General features: G+C 43.2%; 1 protein-coding gene across 1 annotated transcript in view; it reads left to right on the top strand.

The window, feature by feature from the left end:
- LOC150076617 (insulin-like growth factor-binding protein-related protein 1) overlaps positions 1 to 9,172 on the top strand; it is a 115,453-nt gene extending 106,281 nt beyond the window's left edge. The window contains exon 4 of the mRNA XM_090387147.1: positions 8,933 to 9,172. Within this exon, the coding sequence (XP_090243273.1) occupies positions 8,933 to 8,958 (26 nt within the window). The 3' untranslated portion in view covers positions 8,959 to 9,172. The remainder of the gene's footprint in view (positions 1 to 8,932) is intronic.
- The last annotated feature ends 2,816 nt before the right edge of the window (positions 9,173 to 11,988 follow it).

Genomic DNA, 11,988 nt, shown 5'->3' on the forward strand with positions numbered 1-11,988 from the left:
ATCAAGCTCCTGCCTAGCAATTTCCAATTTCAATCGGATCACATGCCAATTATCCATGCATGGCAATTCCCCTGAGTTACCTGATGAGTATGCTGCTGAACTGCCTAGGGTTGCCTTCTCTATGAAACATCTCAAGCCGGACATCATTTTACAGTGCTTGAGCGGTTTTGACTGGGGATGCCTCTATTCTGAATCGATAGAGGATGCCACTATGGCCTTGTCCAAACAATTGAAGTTAATTGCACTCCGTGGTGCATCCAAGAAAGTTAGAATTTGTAGCAAGTCGAATCGGTGTTTCAATAAGGAAACCAAGTTGGCCTTCATCAGGAAGCAGAAGGCCTACTGGAAATGGCAAAAAAACTCAACTTTCCTCAGACCTCACTATATTTAAGAAAGAAAGAGCTACTTCCTAAAAAAGAAAAGACAAGTCCTAAACCAAGCCAACCAAGACAAGTCCTAAACCAACCTTGATAAGTTGAAGAGGGGTAGAAGGATTCTATCACACCAGATAAACCATATGATGGTTTGTATGGTGTGATAGAAATAATCTCCACCCAGCAGCCACTCATATCCTATGTGGAGACTTCAATCTTCCGCCAACTACCCAACACCTCAAAAGTCGGCTCACAGGATCTCTCCAATAAATCCAAATCTTCCAAGTTAACTACCAGCCAACGAGAGACCAAAACCTGCTGGACAGTCCATTTTTCGGCGATATGTCAACTCGAAGAAACTACAGCCGACATGTTACAATCAGACCACCAACCAATCATATTTACAGCTCTTCTACCCAAAAAATATTTCAATACCTCCAAAACCAAATCTGTGCAAAAGGTCAACATTCCAAAATTTCTGAATCCAGCACTCTGCACATTGAAGCTGCATCTACAGTCCCATGGAACATCTTAGATGGATGTGAATTGAGCCTCGCAATCGTGACCAAATGGATCAATACCGTCGCCCTTCACACCGCTACCAAGACAGTCACCATCATTCCGCGCTCCAGAACATGGCGGACTTCCCAACTCAACCAAAGTTTCCACTACAAACAATGACTACACGCTAAATGGAAAGCTTCCGGTGATGTCCAAGACCACATTTCATTCTCCAAAGCCAGGGCCAAATTCAACAGAAACAAATCAGCTGCAATTAAGAAGCACCTCGAAAGAACACTAAAAAGGGGAAAACCATTCTACAGAACAAAGGCTAGTTCTTCCAGCAACATCGACCCAGTTGACTGGCTCGACTACTTTGCCAGATTTTCTAAGCAACTTCCAGCTCTACCTAACCTGCCAGTCTTCAACCACTCTCATCCCACTGATTGTCTCGCTACGATCCGAATTTCCAAGCAACAACTGGTACAGGCCATTAATACTCTCCCTCTCACAGCAACCACCGGTGACGATGACATCACCCAGTTCATAATCAAATGCTTAAGCGTCTTCATCATCGACTCACTCCTCAACATATACAACAGATGCCTCGAAGTTCATTTCTTTCCGCCCCAGTGTAACAGATACTCTGTCCGGCTCCTTCCCTAGCACCAACAATCAACGCTCAAAAGCCAAAATAGGCCCATCGCTTGCGCCCCTGTATTGCTGAAAATTCTGGAGAAAGCACTGCTACCGTCTGTCACCCATAAAATTCTCGGTGACAGTCCTCAGCAAATACACTATGGGATATCAGGAAGGTCAACTAAAATTAATCTTGCAACAACCACACCGCACATCTTAGCCAGCCTTTGAACAAAGACAGGAATTGTCTGTTATATATCTTGACATCCATTCCGCATTTGATGCCATCTATATACCTAATCTCCTACGTCTCTTAGAAAACTAATTCAATTTTCGCGGCGATGTTCTCTGGTTCCTAGAATCTCTCCTTCCAAGAGGACCCTTATTCCAAAGATCGCAACAAAGACCTTCACGCATCACATAACTGCCGGTGTGCCTCAAGGGGGGGGGGGGTCCTATCTGGCATTCTCTTCTCAGCAATCATGGTGCTGTTTGACCAACAAGTGCAATTGGATCACATATGCTGATGATGTCAAACTCTTTACTAGCATATCGCCATCCAACTCGGCAGCCGAAACCACTCAGCAAATCAATAGTAAGCTGCAGGACATGGCTGATTACCTCAATACTTTCAACCTCCAAATCAAGCCCCGAAAATGGGCATAAATAATTTATTCACTAAAGGGCAGCCCAACAACGTTGGAGCCTGTGCCTAATAGCTCCTCAGTTCCAAGTGTTCAAACACACAAAGATCTGGGGGTCGTTTTCGACTCCAAACTATCTTTCAACGATCACGTAAACCTCATACAGTCGAGGCTGAATTCAGACAACCAAACAACAGCTGCTCCACACCACCGACCCAGACCTGGTAAAATGATACATCGTATCAAACCTATACCCGACAATACTGTATGCTTCAGCGATATGGGCCTCGGCTGCAGAATCCAACATTAAAAGGATATTCTCTGCCGAATTCCGGCTTCTAAAATGGGCTAACCCCCAAACTCCACCTTTCCCCAACTCTCAGATCGACGCAGTTAGCAGATACTCTTCAACTGTGCAGGCTCCGATCCTACATCGGAGAAAGAAGGCTGCAGTTCACCATCAAGATGGCCACCGATAAAATTACAGAGCCGAACTTCTGGGATAAATGCTCTTGGCGCGTTCCTTCCCCTTATCTTCGATCTTCAGCACAGCTGCTAGCAAACCGTAACCGGCTAGTAGTAACCGACAGATTCCTGCCAAAGCAAATGCTGCCCTCACTGCAAGCCATCGACGGGGACCTCCAAGAAGGGGTCAACAATAAAAAATAAAGGAAAGGAATCCTCGTCGAACTGAAAATGTAAAACTGCTTTTTTGCCTTCCAGTAATCTGGATTTATGTAATATATGTTTTTCTCATGTGTATCTCTTTTGTAAATATGTTTTGTAAACCCCTGGCACCGCCATGCCGTGACGGGACTAATTGTATGTATTTCATGCTGCAATTAAAGATTCTATTCTATATCATTAATGATATAGAATAGAATCTTTAATGAGTACAGCGCAACCTCCTGCAGGCAAATTTTCCAGATCCAGATTCCCCTGCCTCCCTCACAGGAGAGGACTGGTTATATAGGGCACAGATGAATGATATAGAAATATCTAGGGAGACTCTGATTGATATCATCAACAAATTACCTAACAAAGCTACTGTAGGACCAAACGGTTTCCCATTATTCATAGTGAAAATATGCAACACGTACACCGTTCCCTTTTATTCCACATTTCCAGACGAATCTTACAATCTGGAATAGTTCCATCAACTTGCAGTTCTTAGCATGTCAAGCCTGTTCCAAAGATTAGGAAACCTAAATCTCCGAAAGATCTGCGACCAATTTCCATCAGTTGCTCTTTACTTAATCTTTGAAAAAATTGCCCAGCACTGCTTTGGTCACGGGCCCTAATAGCTTCATACCGTTCTGCACAAGAGATCAACAACTACTAACCTTTCAGATATCCTCTTCAGAATCCAACAGGCAATCAACAACAAATCCCAGATTGGCATCATCTTGTTGAAAGCACCCTCAAGGGAGTGTGCTTTCAACAATCCTCTTCGCCGCAGTTTTGGAAACTTTCCTAGCACGTAATTCTGACTTTGTCTCTGGTCCAGTTTTACTGATTTTTCTCCATTTTATGATGATAAAGGAGTGTCCTCGTATTCTGGGGAAAATCCAGAAAACGGTACCCTTTACAAAACGGCGTCGAGAAGAGGGGGAAGCAGTGACGTACGGTTTGTGATTCCGCCCACTCACTGCGTTCCCCCGCTTCCCCTCGACGAATGCACGTGGCACATGTCACGTGACATAGTATTATGTCGGAACTGAAAAAGAAAAACGGCAATTCTTTCGGAGCAGCGAAGCGATAGAAACGCGATTTATTCGGGGAAGACAAAATGTCACGCGACATAACAACATTCGGAGTGAAAATGAAGAAAAATTAAGACGAACGCGGCAATTTTTTTTTTCCAAACAAAAAGTAAGATCACGCGCGGGCCAACGACCGGTTTTTGCTCCCTCCCGAAGTCGCGTAAGAACGTAACCTCTCCACTAACACCACGCGCAATCGGCGATTCTTCTCGGCCGGACGGAACAAAACGATTTCACGTGCGAAGAGGCTCGTGTTGCAAGAAAGCGTGCTTATCTAGCATCAGCCAAAAAAAAAAAAAAAAAAACAATTTCACACGTCCATTCCCTCTTCGCTAAACGTTTGTCCAGTTCCTCCTTGAATTTATTTAAACTATCACTTCCACAACGACAATGTTATTATTTTTATAACCTTGGGGTCTGCCGCCCTCAAACCGCCGCTTTTTTCACCGCAATTAACGAGACAATAAAATTTCTCGGTAAAATTCCAGAACACGGTGCCCTTTTGCAATTAGGTCGAGAAGAGGGGGAAAGCAGTGACGTACGGTTCGTAACTCCGCCCACTCACTGCGTTCCCCCTCTTCTTCTCGACAACTGCACGAGGCGAATGTCACGCGACATAACAGTATGGCGGAACCGAAAAATAACGAAATTATCGGCAACAGTAATTTTTTCGGAGCAGCAGCCAAAATAATTGCAAATTAAACGCACTAATTTCGTTCTTCAAAACGAAAAAAAAAAATAATGAGACGCAGCAAACGACCAATTTTCGATAAATAAGTCCCGCAAAAAGGTAACCTACTATTTTTTAATTAAACACAAACGAAAGACAATTAAAAACTTAATTCCCAATATACATTTTTTTTTCGTCCAACGACTGGTTTTTGCTTGAATACTTCCCGAAGTCGCATGAAAACAACCTTTTCTGGCTAAACAGAAACGAAAGTCAATTAACACGTGCAACGAACAATAAGCACAAAACGGCAACAGAATTTTTTCTCTTTTTTTTTTTTTTTTTTTAAACGCAACGGACACAATACTACGTTAATAATACGTGAAAATAACACAGAAATAGAAGACAAACTAAACTCACCTCACCTCACAGCAGCAAAAAACAAAGAAACAGTTTAGCAGCAGGATGGAACGGGATAACGACAAACTGAAAACCACGAGGCAATAAGCAGAAAAGAAAGAAGTAACAGCTCAGCACCGTACGCACTAAAAACCAACATTCAAAAGAAAGAATACGCAACGAATTTCGCATTTAGCGCTACAGTGACGTCTTGTCACGTGACATCCACGTGAAACGAAGAGGGGACGCAGTCAGTAGGCGGGATCAAAACCTGTCAATCACTGCTTTCCCCCGTTCTGACAGCCAATTACAAGGGGGCACCGTATATTGGATTATGGCCAATTTCTCTTTCTGCATATGCACAATACGCCATATATGAAAAGAGAAATTTTATCGTTAATTGTGCATATGAACAATACGAATGAGAATTCGATTGCGCATGTGCCCAATACGCCATATACAAAAAGAAACATACGCCATATATAAAAATTCTATTGGCGTATTGTGCGTATGCGCAATACGCCTTTTTAATATCTCTGCGGCCCACTACAACATCACAATTCCAGCCTTCATTCCGATTTTAAGAAATTATTTTAACATAAGAGTAAATTTTTTGTTAAACATAATAATCAGCCTGCTCGAACGAAGAAAACTTACTGTTAAGTACCAAAAGCTACAATCTCGCGAGGAATGCCACGGGAAGGAGTTCTTTCGGCTACCTTCTTCTCAGCCGCCCTGGAGCCGTTTCTTGCACGGTATTGCAATTTTATAATTTATGCTGACGATGGGAAATTCCTCATCACGTCCAAAGACCATAAATCAGCAGAAGGTCTTTGTCAGATGGCAAATAGCACAATCGGAGAATTTGAGAGCTACCTGGATTGCATCGGGCTCCGTATTAATGCGCAGAAGTCTGCCCAAATGACCATAACTTGCAAGCAGAATAAAAATGACATCTCGATCTCTGTGAACAGGTCTAGTGTGGAAAAAGTGCACTCTCACCCGGCCCTGGACCTTAAGTGGGATGACAGACTCGCCTTTGCTCAACGTTTCGCCCATATGAAGACAAAAATATTCGCCGCTTTATGGGCTACTAGACAGGAACTGGTAGGAATTAGGGATCCTCAGATAACGACCAAGTACATTTTAATGTTGTCTTACCAATTGTAATGTACGCCTCTCAAATCTGGTCCTTGGCTCCCGATTCACATTATAAGTCTGTCCTTGGGACCTAGTACTGGTTCTTGCGCTGGCTTAACAGAGTTGCTGGCCACCCTTTTACTATCTCAAGGGCCATTCTCTACTCAAACCTTAACATCACACCTTGTTTGTTGTTATTTGATTTTTAGGAGCATTAGCACCTAAGGCCATATTGCTCCGGGATATGCGGTGGTCATTCCCTGACCTTTCCGCATCCTCCGTATTTGATGGTTACGAGTTCGAACCCCGGTCTAATCAATAAGCGTGTGCTACGCACTGCTGCTCCTGTCCATGAAAGCGCTTATCACACCGTGAATGCGGCGGACAATTAACAGGACCATACACACTCTCGCACTGGCAGAGTGGATGCACAGCCCTGGATAATATTCTAGTCAAACCACGTGCCATTGCTAGACGTTGCTGAGGAGTAAATCATCCTCCGTCCAATCCTGAACTGCGTCCAAATACAGCGAAAATATTTAACTCACTACACATAGATGCCGAAAAACTGTGTGAGGATGCAGCATACCGGAAAGAGATCTTCCAGGATTCGTACAGGCTTACCAAAATATGAATTGGCTGCAAAGTACCAAAGAATGCGCCTCCGTAGCCAGGTGGGAAGGAGCAGCGGTGCGTAGCACACGCTTCTTGATTAGACCGGGGTTCGAGCCCGTCACCACCAAATACGGAAGATGCGGAAAGGTCAGGAAATGACCACCGCATCTCCCGGAGCAATATGGCCTTAGTTGCTAATGCTCCTAAAAACCAAATAACAAACAAACAAACAACCAAAGAATTGTGAGTAAAAGTGAAACTTTCTGCTTTAAGAACAATAATAATTTGGTAAGCTGTTGACTGGTAAAATATACGTTCCCTAACGGCTGTGTAAATATATAAGTAAATGGAATTACTGAATTATAAATATGTGATTTGTAGGTACAGAATCATTAATGTATAATTTCATGAAATATAAATTGTGTACAAAATGTATTTGGGGACGAGACTACGTGTTCAGTACTCTGCCCGGAGTACCTCGTACCTACCCTGGCATGTAATTAGCACCCTCCTGGCACTTTGCCGTCCCGGGGTGGTTCCCTTTGTGGAATAAACAAATAATAATAGGAGGTTAGTGGGATAGGAAAATAATACGGAAATACAAATAAAACTGACCTCATTAGTCCTCGCATGCGGGCTTATATAGTTCCTGAACTCCCTTTATTTCGTACATTGCTCGTGTTTTTGAGTAATCTACGAATACTCAAATACTCAAAATGTGAGAATACTCAAAAACACGAGCAACTGAGCCGAGCAAGCAAATGAGTACCCCAATTTCGCATTTACCGCTGCGACAACGTCGTGTCACGTGAAGTCTACCTGAAATGAAAATTGGGGACTCAGTAAGTGGGCGTAATCAACCTGCCAATCACCGCTTTAATTATTATTATTATGAGCCATGCGGTGCGAGGAAGCCCGAGGCTTATTCTGCATCAGCCAAAAAAAAATTCAGGAGTTACTTGAATTTTTTTTTTACCTGAGAGACAGAGGGTAGAAGGGAATCACCAAGAAAGAGAAGAACGATACCGTCATTCTTCTCTTTCTTGGTGATTTCCTTCTACTTCGCTCAGGACCCTGGGTGTGCCATGCCCGTACTCACCAGATGTGAGCCCCTGGGGTTCCACGTTTCTCGTCGTCATTTTGAAGGGTGTACCGCTAACTGGAGTGTAACCCTCCCCCCCATTTCTTTTAATTCGGAATATATTGCCGAAAGGAATGGGCAGAGTGGAGTGTGTTTAGGGTCTAACGGCACCAGGGGTTTCCCCCATCTCCGCGGCCTATACATTGTGAGTGTGAAACAGAACACTGTGTCAGAGGTTTAAAAGTGTATGGATGGGAAGACTCGTGCTGGCAAAGTGTCAAACAGAATACGAAGTGGGGGGAGGGGGTGGAAGCGTCTAGCGGAATTATTATTATTATCGGATGTGCGCGCGCATTCGTCACTTGGAATTTGAGCGAGCCGAATGGTTGGCCAAATTCTACTTGGCGGTATCAGAAACAGATGCGCCTGCGCAAATTCATATTTGGGCCCTTTACCACTGCCAGTGCTGAAAAGCGGAAGGGACTTTTACGTTTCACAATTCGTTTTTTTTTTTTTTAATATTACGCGCAAAAAACGCAGCATTTTTTAAATATTAAATTTTCGCATTAAAAAGTAAAAATAAATTAAACTCGATTAAGAAAGGCCGATGTTTTGGCATAATTTAAAATATCAACGCCTTTTCCCCTAAATAAAGACAAAGGGTTACCTGACAGGGGTGACGTCAGGCCCGTGTCGTGCTATGATACAGAGAGGCGGCCGCATCAGGCGGCACCGTAAGGGGGCGGCATAAGCAGCGAAATCAAAATAGGTAGGGGCGGCATTTCGAAGACTTGCATCATACTGAGAAAATCTACCGCACGGCCCTGGGTGACGTCACCACACTGCTTCAAATTGCGGCACAACCACTGCCGAAATGACAAAATTGGGACCGACGAATTGAAAAACACGTGGAAGGATAAAAGAGAAATGTTTTAGAAGAGCGTGCCGAGTAATACACGCAGTTGCATTTATTTATATACTGTATTTTATAAGCTATAAATTGATTTATATATAAACGTGTCAGTACCTGTTTGTGTGTGCGATGAAGCAGCTGTTGTTCCTTCGATAAGAAAGCTAACTTCTAATTCTCCTGTTCTTTTCCGCAGAGGGGATTTCTCTTGGAAGATCGTGAAGACGTCCACGGATCCGTAAAGAAGAACTTCAATTTGTATTACTTTCAGGAAAAGAGAAACACCTCACATTTCCTAAACGCTATTATTAATGATAATTTTAAACGTGGGCTGTTCCTAGTATAGTAAACTGTTTTTGCTTCCTGAAGGGGGCAAATCTTGTTTTCGGCCATCACAAATGGACGGAAATTACTGCAATAAAAAATTCATTTGAAACTTGGCTTCGCAATTTCTTTCTCTGCGAAAGTTTTATAAAACCCCGAACTCTACCTAATAACGATCTAATCCTAACGCGCTTATATAACAGTCAAGTTGACACATCGGCTCTGGTCAGCGGCACGGACAAAATTGCAATTGCACCTTCGCATTGGCGCATTATGACCCGCGTAGTCCATGCGCCATTAAACCTCAATACAAACCAAACCTTCGCACAACCACCGACACCTTGAACAGTGAAAAGGAAAGTGTGACAGGAGCGCCATCCTCCTGCAATCGAAGGTCACGCGGAAAAAACAACTTTAGGGGTGCATCGTGGTTGTTAAATGCAATAATAATAATAAAACTATTTTTAGACAGTAACGCTAGGAGTGCTGTAATCCAATTCAATTAATTCAGCTTTCGATCGGGTCAAGAAGAAGAGAATCTTTATTGCAACAACAACAACAACAACAACAATAATAACCAACACCACCCGAAGTCAGCCGTGGAGAGACTGACAATTTCGCGAAAAGAAGGAGGAGGAAGGAGACCGATAGACCTCATCGATCAACAAAAAACAGCGATTGCTAACCTGAAGGACAACTTTCAGAAACACACAGCAGCACTCCACCAGGCCATAAGGAAGATAAACAAGCGGTATACTCCCACTCAACCAGTAGGTACAAGCGAAGCTAGAAACATGGACAGAGAAGACACTCCATGGCAGACACTACAATGATCTCCATCAAGATCACATAGATAAAACTGCCTCCAATGCATGGCTCACGAGAGGGACGCTCTTCCCCGAGACTCGAGGATTCATGCTCGCCATCCAAGATCAGGTAATCAACACCAGAAACTATAGAAAATACATTGCCAAGGAGCCCGGAGTGTCCGATGACACATGTCGGCCTGGCCTCAGAAACGAGCCAACACATCACCGCGGGATGTAAGGTGATCACCCAGACTGAGTACAATCATAGACACGACCAGGTAGTCAGGATAATACATCAGAAGCTAGCAAGGAAATACCAGTTGATCGAAGAAACTGTACTGTACTACAAGTACGAACTCCAGGCAGTACTAGAGACACCAACCCACAAGCTGTACTGGGACTGTGCCATAATAACGAATAGCACAATCCCGAACAACAGAACGGACATAACCCTTGTGGACAAGAAGGAAAAGGCTACCTATCTGATTGACACAAACCTAAGACAGGAGATCAAAGAGATGTGGCATATGCAACGAGTAATGACCATCCTGATCATCGTGTCAACCAGAGGTATGGTGCCAAAGACTCTACATAGCAGCCTATCAGCGATTGATCTCCCAGAGAACACCTACAAGGAACTCCAGAAAGTCGCAATCCCGAACACCTCTGGGATAGTCAGAGAGTTCCTCGACCAACAGTAACATCAGACAAAACAACAACCACACTGTGTACTTGGTAGCAATACCCGTCACGAGTGGAACCCACAACCAGGGAGAAATAATATAAGAGCAATAATAATAAGATACAAAATACAGTTTGTTGCAATCTGCCCGTCACGGCCAGAGGCCAGGGGTTTACATGTTCAGGGATCAATGAATTTGACTTATAAATGAAAAGGTGAAGGGTCTTTACAAACATAATATAGAAAGCGGCTAATATCCAAATAGGATTGAAATAAAAGGATAATTTAAATAGGATTGAAAAACAGCAATGAATGAAAAAGACTGTCCGCCCCTTCATGTTGAAATGCACTCGTTTCTTTACCAAAGTATAAACTTAAGAACTTCTCACATCATTGGCATCAACCCGCAGCGAAAGGAAGCATCTTCGTGTTCCAAGAAACCTCGCATTAATCCTGCGAGGTTTCCGAGTCCGCAAAAAACTGACAACACGCACAACCGTTGGCGTTCCGAGGATGACACTAACTTCTTGATTCCATTCCGAAAAGGGCAGTTAGGTTAATTAATGATTCACATCTAACAGAGTCTCTCCACTCGCTTTCTCATAGACGCACTGTTTCTGCTGCATGCCTCTTCTACAGATACTTCCATGGGCACTGTTCTTCTGAATTGGCTTCTGTAGCTCCCGCTCTCTCTTTCAAAACAGTCCGAACACCAGCCAACATCCATTTACTGTCCAACTTCAAACCCACAGAACCAACTTTTCATCTTCCTCGTTTATTCATTCAATTGCCGTTTTCTGGAACAACCTTCCTTCTTACGTATTTCCTGAAGATTACAGTCTACAGAAGTTGAAGTGTAATGTCAACAAATATCAAGGCCTGACGTAGCCGAGTCAGGAGCGAGAGTGCATAGCACTCGTTCCTTGTGAGAACGGGATTCAGGCCCATGACTACTAAATGCGATAAATATTTGTATCGACGATTTATTGTAAACTCTACCGAGTTGGTTGTCGTGTCGAGTATAAACAGAAAAATTTATTTATCTTCTCAACCTCCAACGCAAGTACTATAGGTTCTAATACCTCTCGTGTTTGGGGTTTTCATGAAAAAAAAAAAAAAAAAGTTACTACGTCCGTACCGCCATCTATAGCCTAATTTGTTTCTATATATTTTCAGTTCAACTACTGTTTTGTCAGTGGTGTGGTTTGGCCATGCCAGTACTAGGCTTCCTGTATTATTATTTTTCGCTGCAGAAGGACCACCGCTGTGCAAGTCTATTGCATCGGAGGTTTCATTTTGGTTCCGTCGTTACATGGATTTGTTTAGCGTTCGAAATGCAGTGATTCCGTGACTATTATTGGCCTCGTGGTCCTCTGTCGAGATGGGGCGTAATGGTCACTCTACTTTATTTTATTAATTATTATTTTCGGTTCATTT

The sequence above is a fragment of the Mastigoproctus giganteus genome, chromosome 13, assembly GCF_048544385.1.
Source record: "Mastigoproctus giganteus isolate SK-2022 chromosome 13, ASM4854438v1, whole genome shotgun sequence".
Classification (NCBI taxonomy): domain Eukaryota; kingdom Metazoa; phylum Arthropoda; class Arachnida; order Uropygi; family Thelyphonidae; genus Mastigoproctus; species Mastigoproctus giganteus.